The 27,114-nt window shown below is 36.8% G+C and overlaps 1 protein-coding gene and 1 long non-coding RNA gene across 6 annotated transcripts in view; one reads left to right on the top strand and one right to left on the bottom strand.

Annotated features, from left to right (window-relative positions):
- The window catches only part of IPO8 (importin 8), a 73,637-nt gene that overhangs the window by 24,852 nt on the left and 21,671 nt on the right, over positions 1-27,114 (top strand). For all 5 annotated transcript variants that reach the window (XM_032159939.2, XM_058442025.1, XM_032159937.2 and 2 more), the window contains 11 exons: positions 269-403; positions 2,093-2,192; positions 5,139-5,215; positions 5,545-5,661; positions 6,081-6,170; positions 8,088-8,253; positions 9,255-9,415; positions 10,471-10,596; positions 14,974-15,040; positions 24,806-24,931; positions 25,610-25,707. In XM_032159939.2, the coding sequence (XP_032015830.1) occupies positions 269-403; positions 2,093-2,192; positions 5,139-5,215; positions 5,545-5,661; positions 6,081-6,170; positions 8,088-8,253; positions 9,255-9,415; positions 10,471-10,596; positions 14,974-15,040; positions 24,806-24,931; positions 25,610-25,707 (1,263 nt within the window). The remainder of the gene's footprint in view (positions 1-268; positions 404-2,092; positions 2,193-5,138; positions 5,216-5,544; positions 5,662-6,080; positions 6,171-8,087; positions 8,254-9,254; positions 9,416-10,470; positions 10,597-14,973; positions 15,041-24,805; positions 24,932-25,609; positions 25,708-27,114) is intronic.
- Positions 26,657-27,114, bottom strand: part of LOC131383972 (uncharacterized) — a 69,253-nt gene continuing 68,795 nt past the window's right edge. The window contains exon 3 of the long non-coding RNA XR_009214399.1: positions 26,657-26,714. This is a non-coding gene — a long non-coding RNA (uncharacterized LOC131383972). The remainder of the gene's footprint in view (positions 26,715-27,114) is intronic.

Genomic DNA, 27,114 nt, shown 5'->3' with positions numbered 1-27,114 from the left:
AGTTTTAACTTACTTTGAAGAGCTAGCAGTGGAATAGAAATTTAGACTTTGCCTGGAAGTTACAATGAGACACCGTTTAGTTCAATATAACATGGACCTGTCTAAAAATTAAAGCTGTTTATCTGAGCTTTCTAACAAAACATTGATTCTCTCCCAAACCTGTTAATTTTTCTATGGATTCTGAATTTTAGGTCATGCCAAAAATGCCACCTCTCCCTTTTAACCTTATAATCGTTTATGTTCTTCTGTATTTTCTATTTTCTTATAGGTACTACTAAAAATTTTAGATCAATATAGACAGAAAGAATATGTAGCTCCCCGTGTTCTCCAGCAAGCATTCAACTATCTCAACCAAGGGGTGGTTCATTCTATAACCTGGAAGCAGATGAAGCCACACATACAGGTTAGTGTCAGAGAGCAGCTCTCCAAAATTATTCTCTGGTTAAATTAGATTTTCTAGACAAAGTTAGTATTACTAATCCTATATTTTACATTTATATATATACATTTTACCATTAATGATTTCTAATGAGTGAAGTCCTATGTCAGATATAAAGGGCTTAGAAATGTGAGCATTTGAGAAAAGTGAAGCTTTCAAGTTTTATGAGTCGGGAGACCTAGATTCACTTATCCTTGCTTAATCTCATTAAGCCTCATTTTCTCCTCTATTAAGGCAGATAGTGTTTTTCTATCCTTATCTAAAAGTTGCTAGGATTAAATGAGGTATTTTGTGAGAAAGTATTTTGAAAACTTAACCAGGGCCCTACTAAGGTAGTGTTATTTTGCAGGAATTGAAGACTGATATGTGACCGTTTTATTTTGTAGGTATGAGCAAGGTTTTTATTTCTTTTCTTGGATTGTTAAATTCAATAGCATCATTGTTTCTATATAAATTGTTTGCCTAAAGGTAGAATTCAGCATTGTTATTCAGCTAAAGAACAAATGGGAATGGAAAATTATAGGCCACTAATAAATAAATACTTACTTGTATACAAATAGTTGGATAATTCAGCAATGTTAGGAACTGAATACCTACTCTCTCCCAAACTGTGAATTCTTAAATTTTATAAATGATATCTGAAAAGAAAAATCTTTCACTTTTCTGTTTGCTGTCCAGGATAGAATTTTAGTGTTATTACCCGTCTTGCCAACAGATACCTTTTCTTTGATTTATGTAGATATCTTAATAACTATTTGCCTGATCACTTTGATCAAATAGTGATAATTTCTTTGCAATTAATAAAGATACTGATTTCATTTGCTGTGTTCCTATAAAGTAAGGGTGAGTTGTGATAGCATTTCTTCTCTACTTCATACCTTTGGCTTTATTTTTACATAGCTGTAAAGTAGGAATAAGAAAACGCTGATCCTTAGGCTGAATTTTTTCACTTAGAATTATTTAATTTGGAGTAAGTGGTAAGAGATGATCCTGTTTTTATATAAATTGTTGTTAGAGCCTAAAAGGGCTTAATAGAACATTAGTAGCAGTGCACAGAGAGGCTAGTAGATAGGACTTCTCTCTAACTGAAACCTACATTTGTAGAGTAGGAAATTAGTTTTTTTGGGAATAGAAGTAAAGAAAATTCCAATTTTTTTTTTTTTTTTTTTTTTTGAGCTGGAGTCTCACTCTGTTGCACAGGCTGGACTGCAGTGGCATGATCATGGCTCACTGCATCCCTGAGCTCCTAGGCTCAAGAGACCCTCCAAGATGCACACCACCATGCTTGGCTACGTTTTTATGTATTGTTTTGGAGATGGGGGGTCTCGCTACAGTGCCCAGGCTGGTCTTGAACTCCTGGCCTCAGGTGATCCTTGTGCCCTTGGGCTTCCAAAGAGGTAGGATTACAGACATGAGCCACCATGGCTGGCCCTTTAATATTGTTAATACATGGACATTTAGGACTAAAATGGAAATCTTAAAAAAAAATTTCTAAATAAGAACTATAATAGTAAATATAACCTCGACTTGACATTTTACACACACAGAGTTTGGAAAACTAACATCATAAAGGCTGTCAACAAGTACATTATTAGTATTCCTCAAACTCGAATAGCCTATACCCATTTGTTACTTTTTTTTTTCTCATTTTAGAATATCTCTGAAGATGTGATTTTTTCTGTGATGTGTTATAAAGATGAGGATGAAGAGCTGTGGCAAGAAGATCCATATGAGTATATAAGGATGAAATTTGGTAATTGAGATGGTTTTATTTCTCATCAGTTCCTGGATATGTAAAGTAATATAACTAAATTTATATTTTTAAGCAAATGTTATTACTTTGTTAAATCTCCCAGGTTCTGCTTTGCATGATGTAATCTGAAACTTTGAGAGTTTGATGTTATTTTGTTGAACTAGAGAACTTGAGATTGTCGGATGTGGGAGATGAAAAGCCACCTCATTCATCTCTCTTATGGGTGCTCAAGTTCCCATGGAGCCATCTGTTACTTATGCTGTTGTGATGCTGATCTGCAGGGACCATCCGTTTTTGTGCCTTCTGGGAGACTCGTTTATAGATTGGGTTGTTCTCATGTGGGAAATACTTTGGATTTCTGCATATTTTAGGGGTACCCCAATTTGGTTTGCTTGCTTGTCTGAGAGACTAAGTGTTCCACAAGGGAAATAAATTTCGTATGGGGGCCCCACTGTGTGTGGTCCAGTTCTTTGGGTGTCCTTTTAACTTGGATCTTCCTGGAAACTGTTGAATTGTGTAGGTGGCCTGATTTATTCCCTTTTATTCCCAGTTTGTATTAATTGCTTCATGGAACACTCAAGCACTTAACATAGCAAACTATTAATTTGCATACCTATCTCCCACAACTTAGAAGCTTTCTGAGGACAGGAATTTTACCTTATTTGCTTAATTTTGCATTTTCTATCTCTTCTACACCTCTGCATTCCTCCACTAGTGCTTGGCCTCCAGTATGCCTTCAATAAATGTTGAAACAAATGATTGCTAAATCTAGCGCTGCATGCTGAAAGTGCTGTAATAAAGCAGTGCTTTCCCCTTAGTTGAGCCAGGTGTGTCTAGCTACGTAAGCTAAATCTACTGGTACAGATGCTAGTTTTTTGGGCTGTGTTTTTACAGAGCTTTGTGTTTATATTATTTGATTCAGTAAGTGAGGATCCCGTTTTCTCTTGGAGACAAAGTATAAGAAAAGCGAATGAGAAACATTTATCATCTGCTTGATTTGTTATTTTTCTTTTGAAAATCATTATTCATATGTGTGACTTATTATTTCCCCTTTCTTATGCCTTTGTTTTTCTAGTTTGCTTTGAGTGATTAGCCAACCATTCTTCTCTCTCTCTCTCTTTTTTTTTTTTTTGCTCCAGTGATCCTCCCATCTCAGCCTCCAAGTAGTTGGGGCCACAGGCATGTGCCACCACACCTGGCTAATTATTTTTTGCAGAGACAGGGTCTCCCTATATTTCCCAGGCTGTTTTCAAACTCCTGGCTTAAGTGATCCTCCTGCCTTGCAAGGCATTCTTTTAGTGTTTACTTCTTTCTTAATACCTATGTGTTTTTGTGATGTACAGAGTATTTGTTTAGCTTTCAGAAAGTTACCATTATTTATATATTCTTCATATCTGATAAGATAGGTATAAATATCCCAGTTTTTAGAAAATAAGAACTCTGTGTCTGTTGATTAACAGTGGGAATTTACATTTTATTGTTTAAAAGCGGATATGGGTAACTCAAGACTGACTAGCTGAAGTGAGTTTTCTTTAATCCTTTCCTTCTGTAGACTGGAATGCAGTGGCTTTTATTTGATATGTGTATTTTACTTTTGGGTAACCATAGGGAAGAAGAATTACTGCGTTTTCTTTTTATGTGTTTGGCACTTGCAATTATTCACGTGAAACAAAGCATTCCTATCTAAATGTATTGACTGATTAATAATAATGTTTTAGTTTATTCTTTTTATCTACTCTTTAACCAACATCTCCCCACTTCGCCCAATAATGTTTTTTGATTTGGTAAGAACTAACAAGAGCTCAGGCTTTGATGTTAAGATAGCGTGGGTATGAATGCTGGTTTGGTCACTTACCTGCTGTGTGACTGTGGACAGGTTACTTAACCTCTCTAAAATTCAGTGCTTTCAGCTGTCAGACGGGTGATGATAATAGTGCTGGGAGGATTAAATGGGATAATACACATGAACTAACTGCTTAGCATAGAATACTAGATGCTTCTAAAACTGTAGCATACTGCTTGGCACAGAGTAAGTGCAGTACTCCAAAAATGTTCTTATTATGTTTGTAGTTTATATTTTGAGGTAGACTTAGATTTGGTTTTATCTTTTATATTTAAACAAGGACATACCAGATACCTCTCAAGATTTCAGTTTCTTATGTAAAACTGCCTATTCTGAAACTTGTGAAAATATTCATGGTATTAAGTGATATGTTAAGTTTTAGATAGGTATATATTCAACGAATATCCATTGATGACCTGCTGAACCTACGTATCGACAGAGCCAGGCATGGTCCTAGCAGTCCCTCAAGGCTTTTACACTTGCTGTTTCCCCTGCTTGGAGTGCTTTATCCATGGATTGCTTTCTCCCTCATTTCATTCAATTTCTGCTTAAATCTTACCTTAACAGAGTTGGAGAGGCTTTCGCTAACACCCTCTTTAAACTAGCACCCCATACTCTGTCACTCTGTCTCTTTACCCTATTTTACATTTGTTCTTAGCCTGACTTATTATGTGTGTATATATGTATAATCTGTTTCTTTGTCTCATGACATAAGCTCTGTGAGAACCTTTTTGTTTGATCTTTGTATCCCCAGGGTCTAGAACGGTACCTGGCACATAGTAAGAGCTGAGTGAATTTTTGTTGTTTTTTGATAGAGATAAAGCACTTTTTCTGTTCTCAGTGAAACAGATGTGCAAATGCATTGTTTTCTTCAATATAATAGTTTGAAAGGACAACCTGTAGAGTTTGAGGAACATTGTTTTGTGCAGGAGACAGCAATGTTGTGGTGCCACTGTATATCCTTAGCTTTTTAGTGCTGTCAAGCAGTGTCATATGTGGATGGTTTTATTTTTTTTGGTTTGGAATAGCGGTCAGTCAGGTTTAAAATCTGGAATAAGTAATTATATTTTCACTAACATGGTTTTAACCTTTTAAAACTTTAGATATTTTTGAAGATTATGCTTCTCCCACCACAGCAGCCCAGACTCTCTTATATACTGCAGCAAAGAAAAGAAAAGAGGTATTTCATTTCTCTTTTTAAATCCCAAACTGAAAGGTGGCCTGTGTTGATTTGATACTCTAGTATATCCCTAGTATTTGAGAAATTATGTTGTTATTCATTGTAATTTGTCACCTTAAGAATTTTTTTTTTCCTCTCCTGGTGAGGGGAAAGGGGGTATCATGGTTATTTCGTTTGCTTAATAAATTGTACTTTTCTTATTGAGCTTATAGTTGCTTGATAAAACATAATAAAATGGCTTTATTTTTAAATATTTGTGCATCATAGTTAATACTATAGTAAGACAATGAAAGTTCATGTAGACTAAATGGATTCTTTTATTTCTTCAGGTGTTGCCAAAAATGATGGCATTCTGTTATCAAATCCTAACAGACCCGAACTTTGACCCTAGGAAGAAAGATGGAGCCCTGCATGTGATTGGTTCCCTAGCTGAGATTTTACTGAAGGTTAAGATAATCAAAATTTAATTTACTTAATAACATTGTAAAGCACGGGCAAATGAGAGAATATGAAAGTTATGGTTAATTTAAAGCTGGTGACTACCTCTGGATAATTGAGTTCACAACTATCCTCCTTTCTGTCACCTATTTCTTTAATTAAAAAGAAAATTTGACTGTTTAAAGGTTTCAGTATGAAACTATTGCTATGTGAAAGGGATACAAAATATCTTATGTCTACAAAATCAATCAATATCAAACTGATCTAAGGTAATATTTATCTTGTTTTAAAACATGCAATATATAGGTCAAATAATTTTACAAAATTAGAAGTATATTAAATGCAAGTCATAGTAAACATACTTGATTAGGAAGTGATTCTTACATATGAAAAAGAAATTGATAAGTTGAAATTTGTTTCCTAATAGAAGAGTTTATTCAAGGACCAAATGGAGTTGTTTCTACAAAATCATGTATTTCCATTATTATTGTCTAACCTGGGATATCTTCGAGCTAGAGTAAGTTTTTCATATTTCTGTTAAATAAGTTTTTCATATTTCTGTTATGTATCTTAAATCTTCATAAGATAATTATTCAAATGTTTTTGGATAAATTGACCTTTTATCACATATTGAGATGCAATAGAGTCAATTAGGATGTCTGCCTATGGTCACGTCAGCTGAATAAAGGACAAACTATTAAAGAAAAAGATTTATGGGCCGGGTGCAGTGGCTCATGTCTGTAATCCCAGCACTTTGGGAGGCTGAGGCAGGTGGATCACTTGAGATCGGGAGTTTGAGACCAGCCTGGCCAACGTGGTGAAACCCAGTCTCTACAAAAATACAAAAAATTAGCTGGGCTTCATGGCGGGCACCTGTAATCCCAGCTACTAGGGAGGCTGAGCCAGGAGAATTGCTTGAACCCGGGAGGCGGAGCTTGCGGTGAGCTGAGATTGTGCCACTGCACTCCAGCCTGGGTGACAGTGAGACCCTGTCTCAAAAAAAAAAAAAAAAAAAAGGAAAAGATTTATGGATTTTATTTCCTGCTGGTTTTATTTCATTTGTCACCCTAGCCTTACTTGCTGCATATGTAAAACATGAAATGAGAAAGGTGATTTTATAGCAGTGATACAATGTAAATTCACAAATGGATTTATTTTGTGTATAAAACGACATGAAATTCTAGATTGGTTAAGAATTTGAATTTGATTCTCAGTATATTAGGTAGATTTGCCTTAATAAAATAGAGAGATTAATAATCTGTGAAATTGTGCTCTGTGTGTATATTCTTTTAGAATCAATATATTTTATGGAGAAACAGAAACAGGACTTTTATTCAAGAGCCTAGTATTTCTCTTTATAAATATATCAACACAAAAAATGTCTGGCTAAAAACAACATATATTAACAATGCCTTGTACACTAGAAAGCATTTTTTTTTTTTTTTTTTTTTTTTTTGAGACGGAGTCTCACTCTGTCACCCAGGTTGGAGTGCGGTGGCGCGATCTCGGCTCACTGCAAGCTCCGCCTCCCGGGTTCACGCCATTCTCCTGCCTCAGCCTCCCGCGTAGCTGGGACTACAGGTGCCTGCCACCACGCCCGGCTAATTTTTTGTATTTTTTAGTAGAGATGGGGTTTCACTGTGTTAGCCAGGATGGTCTCGATCTCCTGACCTTGTGATCCACCCGCCTCGGCCTCCCAAAGTGCTGGGATTACAGGCGTGAGCCACCGCGCCTGGCCCACTAGAAAGCATTTTACAAAATGATAGTTACTAGCGCAATATCTGGGAAAATGTGGACTAGGGACGCTGAGGGCACATGAGCATTTTTACAGTGGGGCTCCTACCTTTGAGAAGTTATATGAATTGTGATTCTCTTGCTAAAAGTCTTTAGTAACTAGAATTAATTTCTGTTGATTGTGTTTGATGCACACAGAGAGTAAAATATAATAATGATTCTGTGGTCTAATAGTTAAAATGTGATCAGCTATACCAGGTTTAAAATTTTTGGTACCTATGTGAGTGAAAAAAAGGAAGCTTACTAAACCAGTTAGTGTAAGGGAAAATAATGTTTTACCTAAGTGTGACAAATGAATTTCAGATACTGGTTTGGAGTTGCTTTTACATATAACAAATTAATTATGAGTTATAATATTTGTTAAATGCATAAATAGATTTTTGTCAAAGACGTATTTGGCTTCTTTTTCTCTTTCCTATGAAAAATGTTATTGCATATGGGTAATTTAGAAGTAATGAAAATGCCTTACTTGTAAAAAGGGGGATGTAGAAGTTAGAAACTAAGGCTACTATGTTACCCCAAAAGCAAACATTTCTTCATAGAATTGATGATATTTTACTAAGAAGTTCTTACATCTGTGACATTATTACAGAATGCTGTAATCCTAATAGCTCCCTACTTACCTTTTTTAATAATACAGTCTTGCTGGGTACTTCATGCATTTAGTTCTTTGAAGTTCCATAATGAGCTCAATCTAAGAAATGCAGTTGAATTAGCGAAGAAGAGCCTGATTGAAGATAAAGAGATGCCTGTCAAAGTTGAAGCTGCCCTTGCTCTTCAGTCCTTAATTTCTAACCAGATACAAGGTAAAGCCAAAATACCTTTTAGACGTTTTCTCAAATAATTTCATTTACTTTCTTCCCTAATGAAGATGCATCTCCATGTCTGAGGGTTCAGGGTTTGGAATTCTGAGGTTTTGCCCTCTCAGAATTTTGTAGGAATTTATTCTTGTCCTTTTTGGGTGTTCCTATTGACTGTAGTTTTCAGAATTTTAGGTTAGGAAACATGTTAATCATTATGGGGCCCTAGGATAGGCTGGGTATAAAGAGACCTGGGCCCAGTTTTGATTTTGCTCCTAACTTGCCATGGAAACCTGGGCAAGGTGTGTGATCTGTCAAGGCTCAGGTTTCCACATATTTAAGTTTAGGGGAGTTGGACCGGATGACTTCATGATTCCTTTCACCTCTGGGATTCTGATTCCCCTAGTTTTGAAAGTAGCAAGTAGTATTTCTAGTGAGTGATAACAGACGTCTCATTTGTTCAGTGTTCTGATCAAAGTTCAAATAAACCTTTGAAAGTAAGTTCAGCTTTATGAAGAACATGAATGTAGTTTGCCTCTATTCAGCAATGTTTCAGTGGGAGGATTGGATATTGTACACATGGCAAGGGAGGGTGGTAGAGATGGCCTGGGGCAGGGAAGGGGCCCCATCAGTATTCGGGATAGTCTTCATGTACATGATTTTTTATAACTTGTCATGAGAACTGATTCATGTTTTCCAAGTCATTCTGATGACCAAGTGTATGTATAATTAGAATTTCTCAGAGGGGGCTATTAGTATTTTGGGATAGTTTCTGCACAGGACAGTTCTCTCCTGTGCAGAACTTCTTATCCTTATATTACTCTTGGGAAATTGATATATTGGTGAACATTATTTTGGTACAGCTTTGTAACTTACCACAGAGCAAGTGTGTATCTAGAACTTGATTTAGGTATTACCCTGGGTCACTTGACCTTGTGACGAAGTTAATTCCTTTTATCATCTGGGCATGGTAATTTTTATTACTTTTGTTTGTTTTATTGAATTAGCTAAGGAATATATGAAGCCACATGTGAGGCCTATTATGCAGGAACTGTTGCACATTGTTAGAGAGACAGAAAATGATGATGTTACTAATGTCATCCAGAAGATGATATGTGAATACAGTCAAGAGGTAGCCTCAATTGCTGTTGATATGACCCAACACTTGGTAAGACCGGGCAGTTTTATGTTAATTTGGTTTAGAAACCTTGAGTAATCTAAATAAACTCCAAAATATGGAGTTCAGTTTTGTTTGTACAGTCATGTGCTGCATAACAACATTTCAGTCAATGACAGATTGCATATATGATGGTGCACTCATAAGATTATAATACCATATTTTTACTGTACCTTTTGTATGTTTAGATACAAATAATTCCATTGTGTCGTGATTGCCTAAGTATTCACTACATTAGCAAACTGTACAGGTTTGTGGCCTTGGAGCAACAGGCTATGCCATCTAGATTTGCCTAAGTACATTCAATGATGTTCAAGCAAGGATGAAATTGCCTAATGACACATTTCTCAAAATATGTCTGTGTTAAGCGATGCATGACTGTAACTGAAATATTGATAAAAAATTATTCTGATACTTCTATAGTTCATTAGACTTTAATCACATTTAGGATAATTTCTTTCATCTAGAATATTCTGAAATTTTATAATATGTGCCTTCTAAAGTTTTAATTTCTGGGCTTTGAATCAGGAAGCTCATCTCCTTCAGTTTGGGGCAATTTTTTGTTTTACTTTTTTGATAAATTTCTCCTTACTATTCTTTTTTCTGTTCTGTATTTCCTGTTGTGGAGAATCACATCTGGACTGTGTCTCTAATTTTTTTTAAAAAACTTTTCCTCCTGTTTTCCATGTCTGTTTTTTTTTTGTTTCATTTTCTAAGCGATTCCTCGACTTCTCAATCTTCTATTGCATTTTTCTTTTTACTATTACTTGATTTCACTTGTCCTAGATTGTGATTTTACTTGCTTAGTGACAATCAGAAGTTAAATATTAGCTCTCTGGATATAATAGCTAATGTAAATAGCTATATTTAAAACATGACAGGTTCTGTTACTTTAAGAAGAGAGATGATTCAGTCAGCAAAGTGCAGACTTCAAAGTTTGAGCAATGCAGACTTCAGATGTGTGACACTGCCATTTTGCTAACTTTTATAAAGGGGAGACATAAGAGTACTACTAATTTTGGAATACTTTAATGTTATTTTCATAGGCTGAGATATTTGGCAAAGTTCTTCAAAGTGATGAATATGAAGAAGTCGAAGACAAAACAGTAATGGCTATGGGAATTTTACATACCATTGATACTATCTTAACAGTTGTAGAAGATCATAAAGAGGTGAGATTTCTTTGTGGTTTATGATATAATAGTACCATTTAACCGAAATTTATGTGATCAGTGGCCATGAATTTTGAAGTCTCCACTTTTAAATTGCTACTTAGTTATGTTGCTAGGCTTTAAAAATTGCCCTCACATTTTATAGAAACATTAAAATGACTGAGTAACATAATATTGCATCATACTATTTATAATATTATAATGTAAATATTATAAAGTATATAGTATATCCCTTTATATTAACTTGAGTTCAGTTAATCATATCTGCTATGTGCCAGGCTAGGTTCTTGGGGAATACCAAATTGAATAAGAAACGAGCCCAGCTTTCTGGGAACCAGCAATCTAGAATTCTTGGTAGAGAGTGACAGACAGCAGTTCAATCACAGTTGCAAGTGTTAGGTAATGGAACAGAATTCTGATATAACAAGTACTGTAAAAATGGAAAGGAATAAGTGAAAGAGTTGAAAAGCATATTTACTCAACTGAATTCCAGAGTGTTATTGGGATAAGACTTTATACAGCTATTTATCCAGTGCTTTCACATCCATCATCTGATACGATCTTACTAGTGCCACCATGACATAGCTAGCACAGGTAATGGTAGTCTGTTTTGCAGAAGCAGAAAACAAAGTTCAGGTGGATTTAAGAAACTTGCTCATGGTCCCAGAGCTAGTAAGTTGTACATTTGGGTTTGTAGTCAGATCATTTTGATAATGTATCAGTTTATCCCAATTTAAAGCCTATAGCTCCTTCCCAAGTATCCCATGGCCTCTCCTTAACTCAAATTAGATTTTTGTTCATTACTTCCGTGAGTGCAAGTTGACTTGTTTGGCACTGATGGCAATTATTGTTTTACAAGGTGAGCACTTAGGAAGCAGGTGCCAGTACTACTTTTATTTATTTAATTTTTTGGGACAGTCTCACTCTGTCACCCAGGCTGGCGTGCAGTGGCATGATCTTGGCTCACTGCAACCTCCACCTTCCAGGTTCAAGCAATTCTCCTGCCTTAGCCTCCCGAGGAGCTGGGACTACAGGTGTGCACCATCACACCCAGCTAATTTTTATATTTTCAGTAGAGATGGGGTTTCACCATGTTGGCCAGGCTGGTCTTGAACTCCTGACCTCAGGTGATCCACCCACTTCAGCCTCCCAAAGTGCTAGGATTACAGGTGTGAGCCACCATGCCTGGCTGCTACTACTTCTTTAAATAGCATTGTTAAACCATGTAGCTGTTGTTGTTTTTTTGTTTTTGTGTTTTTTTTTTGTTTTTTTTTTTTTTTTTTTGACAGAATCTCGCTCAGTCACCCAAGCTGGAGTGCGGTGGCTCAGTTTCCGCTCACTGCAAGCTCTGCCTCCTGGGTTCATGCCATTCTCCTGCCTCAGTCTCCTGAGTAGCTGGGACTACAGGCACCTGCCACCACGCCCAGCTAATTTTTTTGTATTTTTTTTAGTAGAGATGGGGTTTCACCTTGTTAGCCAGGATGGTCGCGATCTCCTGACCTCGTGATCCGCCTGCCTCAGCCTCCCAAAGTGCTGGGATTACAGGTGTGTGCCACTGTGCCCGGCCATAGCTGTTGGTTTATCCTGTGTTTATGTTGTGCCAATGGAAGATGACTTGGTATTTTTTGTTTGTTTGTTTATTTGTTTGAGACGAGTCTTGCTCTGTTGCCCAGGCCGGAGTGCAGTGACACAATCTCAGCTCACTTCAACCTCAGCCTCCCGGTTCAAGTGATTCTCCTGCCTCAGCCTCCTGAGTAGCTGCCTGCCGTCATGCCAGGCTAATTTTTGTATTATTAGCGGAGAAGGGGTTTCACCATGTTGGCCTGGCAGGCCTGGAACTGCTGACCTGAAGTGATCTGCCCGCCTCGGCTTCTGAAAGTGCTGGGATTATAGGCGTGAGCCACTATGCCCAGCTCTCTTGGTTCTTAAAAATGGCTTGATAAGGCCGGGCGCGGTGGCTCACGCCTGTAATCCCAGCACTTTGGGAGGCTGAGATGGGCAGATCACGAGGTCAGGAGATTGAGACCATCCTGGCTAACATAGTGAAACCCTGTCTCTACTAAAAATACAAAAAATTAGCCGGGCGTGGTGGTGGGCGCCTGTAGTCCCAGCTACTTGGGAGGCTGAGGCAAGAGAATGGCATGAACCCGGGAGGCGGAGCTCGCAGTGAGCCGAGATCGTGCCATTGCACTCCAGCCTGGGGGACAGAGCGAGACTCTGTCTCAAAAAAAAAAAAAAAAGCTTGATACTCTTCTGAACTAGTCTTCATTTGCCTAAAGGGCTTAATTTTTATTTTCATTTTCATTATTTTATTTTTGTGTCCTTCTGTATTGAAACTATATGGTCCTCTTGGTAACAGTGAGATGTTCCAAATTAAATTACAAGTAAATTTAAGGGGTAGTTCTTTTGTCTTATACTTAGGACTTGTATTTTAAATTTGAAGAGACCTTAGAAATCACCTCATCCAGTTTTCACAAGTGTGTGTGGGGCGTAGTAGAATGAGCTGCAGGGATAGTTTAAAAACAAAACAGCATCTTTCTGTTTTTATTTTTTCTCTTGATATTAAATTTATTTTGAATTCCAAATAATGTTAAAGGGACATGTGAACTTATTGTGATTATCAAGAGAGGCATGGGTGAAAATTGAGACACACTAATATAGCATCCTTACCTAAAGACAAAAAAAACCTAAAGCCTTCAGCTAAATGGCTTTACCAAGGCCATGAATAATTACAGGCAAAACCAACTGGAATCTTGGTCTCCTGACCAAGATTTTGAGCTTTAACTTTATTAAAAGCAAACTTTGAAAACAGTATTTCCTTAAAAGGATAAACCACATTTATGAAACACTGACAAATAGTGTATGAAACACAAAATTGTGAATCTAAAATAGGTGCTTAAGCATATGCATTTTTGTTTAATGGTTTTAAGCATATTGACAGTTTTTTAAAGTGGGAAATTTTGGATCATTTGAACCTTAAGGCAGTAGTTTAAGTTGAATATTAGAATATACTTGACAGTTAAAATAGGACATTTACATGAAAAATGTAACCCGTCATGGATTTTAACTTATTTTAAAATATTTGGTACAAACATATGTTGAAAAATTCAAAAGATGTGAAAAGAAAATTCAGTGAAATTTTACCTTCTCACTCAACTCCCCAGCTATCTAATTCTCCTTTCTGGAAGTAGCTATTTTTTTCCTTTTTTTTAAACCAGGTTTTTGGGTCCTTCTAGAGATTTTTCTATTAACATATAAGCAAAAACTGAATGTGTATATTTTTCTTTTACGGAAATGGTAGCATGCTATACACAGTTTTTATTTGCCATTTTTAACTTAATATATCTTGGTGATCCTTCCATGTCAATCAATAAAGTTATATATTTTTAATGGTTGCTTAATATTCCCTTGTATGATGTGTCAGATTTATTTCACCAGTCCCAGTTTAGTGGATATAATTTAACTCTCTTGTTTAAATGGACATTTGATTGCTAGTAATCACAAACATTGCTGAAATGAATGAATGGCCTTTTATGTGTCATTTTGCACACATAATATGTGTGAAGGGTAAATCCCTTGAAATGGAATTGCTGGTTTGCATCGTGATTTGTATGAGTAAGTTTGAAGGATGTTGCCAACTTGTCCTTCATTGTGTGTACCATTTACACTCCAGAAATCAATATACAACAGGGTCTTTCTTCCCAGCCCCATAATTGTGATCATTGCCAGTCTTAATAGGTCAAAATTGTTAATGTTGCACTTGGAATTTGTACTCTTACCATTGTATTATAATGAACATCTTTTTATAAACACAGGCAAAGATTATAAAAAAAGAAACACATTTGTTTTCTATTGTATTTCAATTTTTAAAAATTCACCTATTTTATATAAGGGGAATTTGATCTTTGTGATACCATTTGAAAATATTTCACTCATTTTTTTTTTTTACTTCCCCATGCCCCATGCAAAATTCTTTAATTTTTTAGTCAGATGATTTCATTCTTTTCATTTTTTATTTCTGGGCTTTGAGTCACTTTCCCTTTTCAGGATTATACAAGAATTCTTTTTATTCTATTTTTTTATGGTTTATTTCTTCACACTGAAATCTTTTATGTATTAGGAATTTATTTTGGTATAAAATATATGGTAAGGAACTAATATAAATTGTTAAGTTATGGATTTTACCCCCATTTCTGTCAGTCTATTTTTCAAAATTTTCTGATTATTCTTTCATGTTTAGTTTCTCACATGAAGTTTAGAATTGTCAAGTTACCATCTCAAAAATGCCCTGTTGATATTTTTATTGGCACAACATTAAATTTATATATTAACTTAATTATGATAGTTTTAAGCTTAATATTTAAAATTTATCTTTAGATTACCCAGCAGTTAGAGAATATCTGTCTACGGATCATTGATCTTGTTCTGCAGAAACATGTAATTGGTAAGTTCAAAGGTTAAATAAAAAGATAAATTGAAAAAATTTTAAAAATTTGAACTCAAAGTATAATTTTAGGACCCTTCAGATTTAACAAGATGGACAATTTTGAGAAAGAGAAGCATAATCACTTTAATTTTTGGATGTCCTTTCTAGTGTTAAATATCTGTATTTTCATTCAGAGATAAAAAATTATACATCCAACAAAGAATTTTTGGTTTTAGAATTTTAAAGGACAGTAATTTTAAATTGTACATTGCTAGAAATGAACTGGGATGAGGTTTAGGTGAGGTTACCTTAATCTGGGATTGAAAAATGTTTAATAGGCATTTTTTAAAATCAGAAATGTGAAATGGCTGGGCACCGTGGCTCACACCTGTAATCTCAGTAGTTTGGGAGGCTGAGGTGGGTGAATTGCTTGAGCCCAGAAGTTCAAGACCAGCCAGTGCAACATGGTGAAACACTGTCTCTACAAAAAATTAAAAAAAATAGCTGAGTGTGGTGGCATGTGTCTGTGGTGCCAGCTACTCAGTAGGCTGAGGTGGTAGGATCACATGAGCCTGGCAGGTAGAGGCTGCCATGAATTGTGATTGTGCCACTGCACTCCCCCTGGGCAACAGAGTGAAATCCTGTCTCAAAGTATGAATTAATTGTTCTGTTATCTATTATGGTACCTGACTTCTGAGTAGAATCAGTAACTAATGCTAGATGTTACAAGCTGATGGGAATTTTGTAGAGGAGGTGAGTCTTCCATCATATTCAAGCATTTTGAAGATGCTAGCCCCACGTCATGTGGGTGTGAGAGAGATGCAAGCTGTGTAGTACTCAGATAGAAGGATGCAGGAAAAGCATGTCTCTGATTAAGAGCAGTTGTCTCCAGGCTTTTTATTGTTCACTCTGTGAGTAAAAAGTTGAGCATGTACTGCTAATATATGTGAATAATATCTGAAGAGTACTTGAATATAACATGGTAGATATAAACAGTGGGATACTATTCGGCCTTAAAAAGGAAATCCTGTCATTTGTGACAACATGGGTGAACCTGGAGTACATTATGCTAAGTGAAATAAGCCAGGCACAGAAAGACAGATACCACAAGATCTCAAACTCATAGAACAGAATTTAGTTAGCAGGAAGTGGAGGGAGGGGAGATGTTGGTCAAAATGGTGACCATAGTTAATAACAATGTATTATGTACTTGAAAATTGCTAAGAGTGGATTTTAAGTGGTGTCACCACAAAAAGGTATGTGAAGTAATGGATGCCAGATTTAGTCATTCCACAAAATACATGTATTTCAAAATGGTGTATAAATCATGGATACAATTTTTATTTGTCAATTAAAAAATAAATATTTTTAAAAAGTACATCTTTCAGTAAAAAGACCAGTGGTTGCCAGGGCTTGGGGATGGGAGAGAGGGAAGGATGAATAGGTAGAGCACAGAAGTTTTAGGCAGTGAAACTACTCTGTATGATACAATAATGATGAATACGTCACTATACATTTGTCAAAACCCTTAGAATGAACAATGCAGAGTGAACCTTAATGTAAACTATGGCCTTTAATTAATAATAAAAGAATTTCTGGAAGTTCTCTTTTGGCTTATTTCACTTAACATAGTGTGTCCATCTCTGTTGTTGCAAATAATAGGATTTTCTTTTTTTTTTTTGAGGTGGACTAGTACTCCATCATGTATATATACCACATTTTCTTTATCTGTCCATCTGTCAGTGGACACTTGGGTATTTTCATATCTTGGTTATTGTGAAACATGCTTCAGTGAACATAGGAGGGCACATTATCTCTTCAAGATCCTGATTTTAATTCCTTTGGATATATACCCAGTACTAGGATGACTTGATCATATGATAGTTCTATTTTTAATTTTTTGAGGAACCTCCATACTGCTTTCCAGAGTGCCTGTTTTTACTCTCTCACCAAGAGTATACAAGTTTCCTTTTTCTCTACATCCCCTCCAGCATTTAACTTTCGTCTTTTTGATAATAGACATCCTTGTAGATATGATGTGGTTTTGATTTGCATTTCTCTGATGATTAGTGATTTAAAATATTTTTTTGTATTCTTGTTGGCCATTTTTATATAATCTTTTGAGAAATATCCATTCAGTTCCTTTGCCCATTTTTAAGTTGGGTTATTTTCTTTCTACTGAATGGTTTGAGTTCCTTATATATTTTGGATATTAAATCTTCATTTGATATAGATTATAAATATTTTCTCTCATTTTGGAGGTTGTCTGTTCTGTGAATTGTTTTCTTTGCTATGCAAAAGCCTTTTAGTTTGATGTAATCCTATTTTGTCTGTTTTTGCTTTTGTTGTGTGTGCTTTGGGATCATATCCTCATATCAAAAAAAAAAAAAAAAAAAAATCATTCCCCCGACCAGTGTTCCAAGTTTCCATGAAGCTTTTCCCGTGTTTTTTTTCTAGTAGTTTTATCATGTCAGATCTTAAAGCTTAAGTATTTAATTAATTTCAAGTAGATTTTTGCATATGGTGTAAGATGAGGGTCTAATTTGATTTTCTGCAAATGGATATTTAGTTTTCCCAGTGCCATTTATTGAAGAGACTGTCCTTTATCCATTGTGTGTTTTTAGCATCTTTGTTGAAAATTAATTGACCCTAAATGGGTAGATTTACTTTTGGGCTTTGTAATCGGTTCCATTGGTCTGTGTATCTGTTTTTATCCCAGTGCCATGCTAGAACTTTTAGAAATTCCATATTTAGATAATTTATTTTTCAAATTATTTTCTTACATAAATTATTTATCAATATTTGTAATTTCCATTTTGCTAGCTTTTGAATATATTAAGTTTTTTTAACCTTTATAATTTTTCTTTTTTTTAAAATTATTATTATTTAAGTTTTAGAGTACATGTGCACAATGTGCTGGTTTGTTACATATGTATCCATGTGCCATGTTGGTGTGCTGCACCCATTAACTTGTCATTTAGCATTAGGTATATCTCCTAATGCTGTCCCTCTCCCCTCCCCCCACCCCACAACAGTCCCCGGAGTGTGATGTTCCCCTTCCTGTGTCCATGTGTTCTCATTGTTCAGTTCCCACCTATGAGTGAGAACATGCGGTGTTTGGTTTTTTGTCCTTGCGATGGTTTACTGAGAATGATGGTTTCCAGTTTCATCCATGTCCCTACAAAGGACATGAACTCATTTATTATGGCTGCATAGTATTCCGTGGTGCATATGTGCAACATTTTCTTAATCCAGTCTATCGTTGTTGGACATTTGGGTTGGTTCCAAGTCTTTGCTATTGTGAATAGTGCCACAATAAACATACGTGTGCATGTGTCTTTATAGCAGCATGATTTATAGTCCTTCGGGTATATACCCAGTAATGGGATGGCTGGGTCAAATGGTATTTCTAGTTCTAGATCCCTGAGGAATCGCCACAGTGACTTCCACAATGATTGAACTAGTTTACAGTCCCAGCAACAGTGTAAAAGTGTTCCTATTTCTCTGCATCCTCTCCAGCACCTATTGTTTCCTGACTTTTTAATGATGGCCATTCTAACTGGTGTGAGATGGTATCTCACTGTGGTTTTGATTTGCATTTCTCTGATGGCCAGTGATGATGAGCATTTTTTCATGTGTTTTTTGGCTGCATAAATGTCTTCTTTTGAAAAGTGTCTGTTCATGTCCTTCACCCACTTTTTGATGGGGTTGTTTGTTTTTTTCTTGTAAATTTGTTTGAGTTCATTGTAGATTCTGGATATTAGTCCTTTGTCAGATGAGTAGGTTGCAAAAATTTTCTCCAATTTTGTAGGTTGCCTGTTCACTCTGATGGTAGTTTCTTTTGTTGTGCAGAAGCTCTTTAGTTTAATTAGATCCCATTTGTCAATTTTGGCTTTTGTTGCCATTGCTTTTGGTGTTTTAGACATGAAGTCGTTGCCCATGCCTATGTCCTGAATGGTATTGCCTAGGTTATCTTCTAGGGTTTTTATGGTTTTAGGTCTAACATGTAAGTCTTTAATCCATCTTGAATTAATATTTGTATAAGGTATAAAGAAGGTATCCAGTTTCAGCTTTCTACATATGGCTAGCCAGTTTTCCAAGCACCGTTTATTAAATAGGGAATCCTTTCCCCATTGCTTGTTTTTGTCAGGTTTGTCAAAGATCAGATAGTTGTAGATATGTGGCATTATTTCTGAGGGCTCTGTTCTGCTCCATTGATCTATGTCTCTGTTGTGGTACCAGTACCATGCTGTTTTGGTTACTGTAGCCTTGTAGTATAGTTTGAAGTCAGGTAGTGTGATGTCTCCAGCTTTGTTCTTTTGGCTTAGGATTGACTTGGCGATGTGGGCTCTTTTTTGGTTCCATATGAACTTTCAAGTAGTTTTTTCCAATTCTGTGAAGAAAGTCATTGGTAGCTTGATGGGGATGGCATTGAATCTATAAATTACCTTGGGCATTATGGCCATTTTCACAATATTGATTCTTCCAACCCATGAGCATGGAATGTTCTTCCATTTGTTTGTGTCCTCTTTTATTTCATTGAGCAGTGGTTTGTAGTTCTCCTTGAAGAGGTCCTTCACATCCCTTGTAAGTTGGATTCCAAGGTATTTTATTCTCTTTGAAGCAATTGTGAATGGGAGTTCACTCATGATTTGGCTCTCTGTTTGTCTGTTATTGGTGTACAAGAATGCTTGTGATTTTTGTACATTGATTTTGTATCCTGAGACTTTGCTGAAGTTGCTTATCAGCTTGAGGAGATTTTGGGCTGAGACAATGGGGTTTTCTAGATATACAATCATGTCATCTGCAAACAGGGACAATTTGACTTCCTCTTTTCCTAATTGAATACCCTTTATTTCCTTCTACTGCCTGATTGCCCTGGACAGAACTTCCAACACTATGTTGAATAGGAGTGGTGAGAGAGGGCATCCCTGTCTTGTGCCAGTTTTCAAAGGGAATGCTTCCAGTTTTGGCCCATTCAATATGATATTGGCTGTTGGTTTGTCATAGATAGCTCTTATTATTTTGAGATACGTCCCATCAATACCTAATTTATTGAGAGTTTTTAGCATGAAGGTTGTTGGATTTTGTCAAAGGCCTTTTCTGCATCTATTGAGATAATCATGTGGTTTTTGTCTTTGGTTCTGTTTATATGCTGGATTACATTTATTGATTTTCGTATGTTGAACCAGCCTTGCATCCCAGGGATGAAGCCCACTTGATCATGGTGGATAAGCTTTTTGATGTGCTGCTGGATTTGGTTTGCCAGTATTTTATTGAGGATTTTTGCATCAATGTTCATCAAGGATATTGGTCTAAAATACTCTTTTTTTGTTGTGTCTCTGCCAGGCTTTGGTATCAGGATGATGCTGGCCTCATAAAATGTGTTAGGGAGGATTCCCTCTTTTTCTATCGATTGGAATAGTTTCAGAAGGAATGGTACCAGTTCCTCCTTGTACCTCTGGTAGAATTCGGCTGTGAATCCATCAGGTCCTGGACTCTTTTTGGTTGGTAAGCTATTGATTATTGCCACAATTTCAGAGCCTGTTATTGGTCTATTCAGAGATTCAACTTCTTCCTGGTTTAGTCTTGGGAGGGTGTATGTGTGGAGGAATTTATCCATTTCTTCTAGATTTTGTAGTTTATTTGCGTAGAGATGTTTGTAGTATTCGCTGATGGTAGACTGTATTTCTGTGGGATCGGTGATATCCCCTTTATCATTTTTTATTGCGTCTATTCGATTCTTCTCTCTTTTCTTCTTTAGTAGTCTTGCTAGCGGTCTGTCAGTTTTGTTGATCTTTTCAACAAACCAGCTCCTGGATTCATTAATTTTTTGAAGGGTTTTTTGTGTCTCTATTTCCTTCAGTTCTGCTCTGATTTTAGTTATTTCTAGCCTTCTGCTAGCTTTTGAATGTGTTTGCTCTCGCTTTTCTAGTTCTTTTAATTGTGATGTTAGGGTTTCAATTTTGGATCTTTCCTGCTTTCTCTTGTGGGCATTTAGTGCTATACATTTCCCTCTACACACTGCTTTGAATGTGTCCCAGAGATTCTGGTATGTTGTGTGTTTGTTCTCGTTGGTTTCAAAGAACATCTTTATTTCTGCCTTCATTTCGTTATGTACCCAGTAGTCATTCAGGAGCAGGTTGTTCAGTTTCCATGTAGTTGAGCGGTTTTGAGTGAGTTTCTTAATCCTGAGTTCTAGTTTGATTGTACTGTGGTCTGAGAGACAGTTTTTTATAATTTCTGTTCTTTTACATTTGCTGAAGAGAGCTTTACTTCCAACTATGTGGTCAATTTTGGAATAGGTATGGCATGGTGCTGAAAAAAATGTATATTCTGTTGATTTGGGGTGGAGAGTTCTGTAGATGTCAATTAGGTCCGCTTGGTGCAGAGCTGAGTTCAATTCCTGGGTATCCTTGTTAACTTTCTGTCTCATTGATCTGTCTTATGTTGACAGTGGGCTGTTAAAATCTCCCATTATTATTGTGTGGGAGTCTAAGTCTCTTTATAGTTCACTCAGGACTTGCTTTATGAATCTGGGTGCTACTGTATTGGGTGCATATATATTTAGGATAGTTAGCTCTTGTTGAATTGATCCCTTTACCATTATGTAATGGCCTTCTTTGTCTCTTTTGATCTTTGTTAGTTTAAAGTCTGTTTTATCAGAGACTAGGATTGCAACCCCTGCCTTTTTTTGTTTTCCATTTGCTTGGTAGATCTTCCTCCATCCCTTTATTTTGAGTCTGTGTGTGTCTCTGCACATGAGATGGGTTTCCTGAATACAGCACACTGATGGGTCTTGACTCCTTATCCAATTTGCCAGTCTGTGTCTTTTAATTGGAGCATTTAGCCCATTGACATTTAAAGTTAATATTGTTAATATTGTGAATTTGATCCTGTCATTATGATGTTAGCTGGTTATTTTGCTTGTTAGTTGATGCAGTTTCTTCCTATCCTTGATGGTCTTTACAGTTTGGCATGTTTTTGCAGTGGCTGGTACCGGTTGTTCCTTTCCATGTTTAGTGCTTCCTTCAGGAGCTCTTTTAGGGCAGGCCTGGTGGTGACAAAATCACTCAGCGTTTGCTTGTCTGTCAAGTATTTTATTTCTCCTTCACTTATGAAGCTTAGTTTGGCTGGGTATGAAATTCTGGGTTGAAAATTCTTTTCTTTAATAATGTTGAATATTGGCCCCCACTCTCTTCTGGCTTGTAGAGTTTCTGCCAAGAGATGCGCTGTTGTTAGTCTGATGGGCTTCCCTTTGTGGGTAACCCGACCTTTCTCTCTGGCCGCCCTTAACATTTTTTCCTGCATTTCAACTTTGGTGAATCTGACAATTATGTGTCTTGGAGTTGCTCTTCTCGAGGAGTATCTTTGTGGCGTTCTCTGTATTTCCTGAATCTGAATGTTGGCCTGCCTTGCTAGATTGGGGAAGTTCTCCTGGATAATATCCTGCAGAGTGTTTTCCAACTTGGTTCCATTCTCCCCGTCACTTTCAGGTACACCAATCAGACGTAGATTTGGTCTTTTCACATAGTCCCATATTTCTTGGAGGCTTTGTTCATTTCTTTTTATTCTTTTTTCTCTAAACTTCCCTTCTCGCTTCATTTCATTCATTTTATCTTCCATCATTGATACCCTTTCTTCCAGTTGATCGCATCGGCTACTGAGGCTTCTGCAGTCTTCACGTAGTTCTTGAAACTTGGCTTTCAGCTCCATCAGCTCCTTTAAGCACTTCTCTGCATTGGTTATTTTAGTTAAACATTCATCTAATTTTTTTTCAAAGTTTTTAACTTCTTTGCCATTGGTTTGAATTTCCTCCTGTAGCTCGGAGTAGTTTGATCGTCTGAAGCGTTCTTCTCTCAACTCGTCAAAGTCATTCTCCATCCAGCTTTGTTCTGTTGCTGGTGAGGAACTGCGTTCCTTTGGAGGAGGAGAGGTGCTCTGCTTTTTAGAGTTTCCAGTTTTTCTGCTCTGTTTTCTCCCCATCTTTGTAGTTTTTTCTACTTTTAGTCTTTGATGGTGGTGATGTACAGATGGCTTTTTGGTGTGGGTGTCCTTTCTGTTTGTTAGTTTTCCTTCTAACAGACAGGACCCTCAGCTGCAGGTCTATTGGAGTTTGCTAGAGGTCCACTCCAGACCCTGTTTGACTGGGTGTCAGCAGAGGTGGCTGCAGAAGAGCGGATTTTCGTGAACCGCAAATTCAGCTGTCTGATCGTTCCCCTGGAAGTTTTGTTTCAGAGGAGTACCCGGCCGAGTGAGGTGTCAGTCTGTCCCTACTGGGGGGTGCCTCCCAGTTAGGCTCCTCAGGGGTCAGGGTCCCACTTTAGGAGGTAGTCTGCCCGTTCTCAGATCTCCAGCTGCGTGCTGGGAGAACCACTACTCTCTTCATAGCTGTCAGACAGGGACATTTAAGTCTGCAGAGGTTAGGGCTGACTTTTTGTCTGTCTGTGCCCTGCCCCCAGAGGTGGAGCCTACAGAGGCAGGCAGGCCTCCTTGAGCTGTGGTGGGCTCCACCCAGTGGGAGCTTCCTGGCTGCTTTGTTTACCTAAGCAAGCCTGGGCAATGGCGGGCGCCCCTCCCCCAGCCTCGCTGCCACCTTGCAGTTTGATCTCAGACTGCTGTGCTAGCAATCAGTGAGACTCCGTGGGCATAGGACCCTCCCAGCCAGGTGCGGGACACAATCTCCTGGTGTGCCATTTTCCAAGCCCATTGGAAAAGCGCCATATTAGGGTGGGAGTGACCTGATTTTCCAGGTGCCGTCTGTCACCCCTTTCTTTGACTAGGAAAGGGAACTCCCTGACCCCTGCGCTTCCGGAATGAGGCAATGCCTCGCCCTGCTTCGGCTCACACAGGGTGCGCTGCACCGACTGTCCTGCACCCAGTGTTTCTCACTCCCTAGTTAGCTGAACCGGGTACCTGAGATGAAAATGCAGAAATCACCTGTCTTCTGCGTGGATCAGGCTGGGAGCTGTAGACCAGAGCTGTTCCTATTCGGCCATCTTGGCTCCACCCCTAAGTTTTAAGTAATGTTAGAGAAACTTTAATCAAGTTTCCAGGGTGAACACTAGTTTTTATAAGAGGAAAAACCTTTCAAGTGAGACTTCTTTGCTCAGTGGTATGGTAGGAACTATTTGAAATTTTTGTTGAGATTTGTGTTTCCTGGCTGTACGTGTAGCTATAATTTACTTTTGATGGAGGATAATGATATTTGTGAGTATAAGAACATTTCCTTTGAACTCTTCTACTTTATAGTGGGTCTTATTGTCTTGATTAACTTGAAGAATACTGTATGTTTTACAAGTTATGTAAATTGACAAAATACTGCCTAGTATATAGTTGTTAGTAAAAGTATAAATTTGAGATAGGTAGATACTTTAGTCTGATATAATTAAGCTGTCCAAAGAATATTATTATTTGTGCATTTTAAATCCTCGACATAAATGAGGAGTGATAATCTATTCCTTCTTGTATCTATTTCTAATACAGTTTTATAAATATAGATTATAAAATAGAAAAAACTTTATTTTTTCAATAGTATAAGAAAGTTTAGTGAAAACAAATTTTTGCCTTGCCTTATTGAACAGAGGGGCAGGTCTTGGTAAGAAATGGAAGGGGGCAGATATATAGCCGAAGATACAAATACTGAGAAAAGGAGGCTTATGAGTACATTGGATAGAGGAGGACTCTGTGTGCGTAGGTAGTCTAAACCCTCCTCTGTGTGTGGTCTTTGTTTTAACTTTTGCTATTTCCTAGCATTCTAACTAGAGATTTTCTTTCTTCTAGAATTCTATGAAGAAATTCTTTCCCTGGCATACAGCTTAACCTGCCACAGTATTTCCCCTCAAATGTGGCAGCTTCTAGGTATACTATATGAAGTGTTTCAGCAGGATTGCTTTGAATACTTTACAGGTATGGCTTTGACCATATAAAATTTTTGCTTTTCTGTGTCTAGATGTTACTTCCTGTCGACACCTGAAATAAAAACACATATGATTCCAATATTGATTAGAAAATGTTTTTATTTCCCGGTCACATAAAAGCTGGGGCTATTGTAGCAGTGTTTTTCAGCCCTAGGTATATAGGCAGAGGAGGTAGGCTGTATTTCTTATTGAGTCTTAAGTTTGTTTATGACCAGAACATATATCCAAATGTTAATTTAATAAGTATCTTATGGACACCAACTATATTCCAAGCCCTGTTCTAATCTCAGCAATCCAGCAGTGAGCAAAATAAACAGGCTTTGCCCTTTTGAAGCTTACATTCTAATGGGGATGATGGGAGGGTAGGGAATCACTCAGACAAATGAGCCAGAAAATATAAAATATGTCAGATAGGGATGAGTGTGCAGTGGAGAAAGGGAAAAAATTCAGCACAATTACTGCATAAATGATGAGCATCTTAGTCTTTCTGCTCCACATTTTCTCCATCTATAAATACATATCAGACTTATTCCTTTCATTTCTAGCCTTTTGTGGTTGCATGGGAATATACTAATGTGTGGGTGCTACAGAAATATTATTTCAGTGGGAATAATTTATTTCTATTCCTGTCACTCATGTCTCATTGGGATTTTGATTTTTTTTTCAGACATGATGCCTCTCCTGCATAATTATGTGACAATAGATACAGATACCTTACTATCAAATCCAAAACATTTAGAAATTCTTTTTACAATGTGTAGGAAGGTAAGCATGTCCTAATCTATTGTTTCAGTGGTTCTTACTAATGTTTGCCCGTTTTGCTTCAGGATACTTTTTCAGTTTGTTTCTTACACATTTAGTTCTGCATTATTTTCATCAACATATATTTTTTCATTTGTATTTTCAAAAGGACCTTTGGGATTTGAAAGTTTCATATTGTGTGTCATGCTTATGAATGTTTGCCACTTCTATATCTGTACTTTTTACTTTTTGTTTTTTCTTTTGGACATGAATTTTCTAGTTGATTAAAGTGCTAGGAAAATTTACCACACGTTTTGTTAATCAGTGACAAATGGAATGATCTTTTTTATTTTTTCATGTAATGTATACATTGGAAGTCACTAGATGTAGGTAATTTGAGAATAAACAGCATAAGATAAAAATTATAATAGTTGGAAAAGCATCATTTAACAAGATAATCTATAATCTATAATCTACATAGTGGCTACTGTTATCCTTATACACAAACATGATTGTCTACCATATTGTCTTTGCCACAAGATAGATTTGGCCCACTATTGGTTATCTTTTGGGATCTTTGGCTAAATAACGTTTTTCTTCTCCTTTAGGTAAATAAATAAGTAAATACACACACACACACATAAATATGAAACTGAAACTATATTGCATAAAGCTGGCAGGCAGATTTTATAAAGCTCAAATAACCAGAAACCAAAAAGTTTGGCCGTAGAGCTGGGAGTGAAATAGCTAGTGTACAACCCCCCCAACACACTTTTGTTTTCCTCACTAGAAGGGGTGTACCCAAAATCTGGTAAGAGCTCTGCACTGATAATCAGTAGTTCTGGTTTAGGTCTAGGTCTCAGTTCAGTTCTAAAGAGTCAGGGAAATTTTGGGAAGTCAGTAAGCTGCTTCAGGTATAAAATGAAGGGGCTGAACTGTGAGTTGTAATGATTCATTTACCTCTGTGGATAACCCATGTTGTTAAATCATAATCACCGGGCAGTCTTCAGTTTTCCCTGTTAGAGAGGTAGCTGATAGAGAAAGAGGGAAAGAAAACAAGTAAAACAGTTCTGTGTATTCCATTAGTAATTCACGGCTTCCTTGTATATTTACAGATATAGTAAAATTGATATTCACAATGATTTCCTTATCAAGTAGTTATAATATATTTCATATTCTTTTACAAATATGAAATACTAGTTTTAATACTAGCTAATATTTGTTGAATTCTTATTGTATACCAGCCATTTTCTAAGCACTTTCTATAATATTAACCTTTATGACAGTATGAGGAAGGTATCACATTTGTATCAAAAGGAAACTAAGACATAATTTCTTGCACTGTGCCTGAAGTTAGGAAATAGTTGTAATCACATAGCTACTATGTGTTGGAGCCAAATTTGAACCTAATCTGACTCCAGAGCCCATTTA

The sequence above is a fragment of the Hylobates moloch genome, unplaced genomic scaffold, assembly GCF_009828535.3.
Source record: "Hylobates moloch isolate HMO894 unplaced genomic scaffold, HMol_V3 SCAFFOLD_8, whole genome shotgun sequence".
Classification (NCBI taxonomy): Eukaryota; Metazoa; Chordata; class Mammalia; order Primates; family Hylobatidae; genus Hylobates; species Hylobates moloch.
The sequence above is the reverse complement of the archived record's forward strand: the minus strand, read 5'-3'. Positions and strand labels throughout refer to the sequence as shown.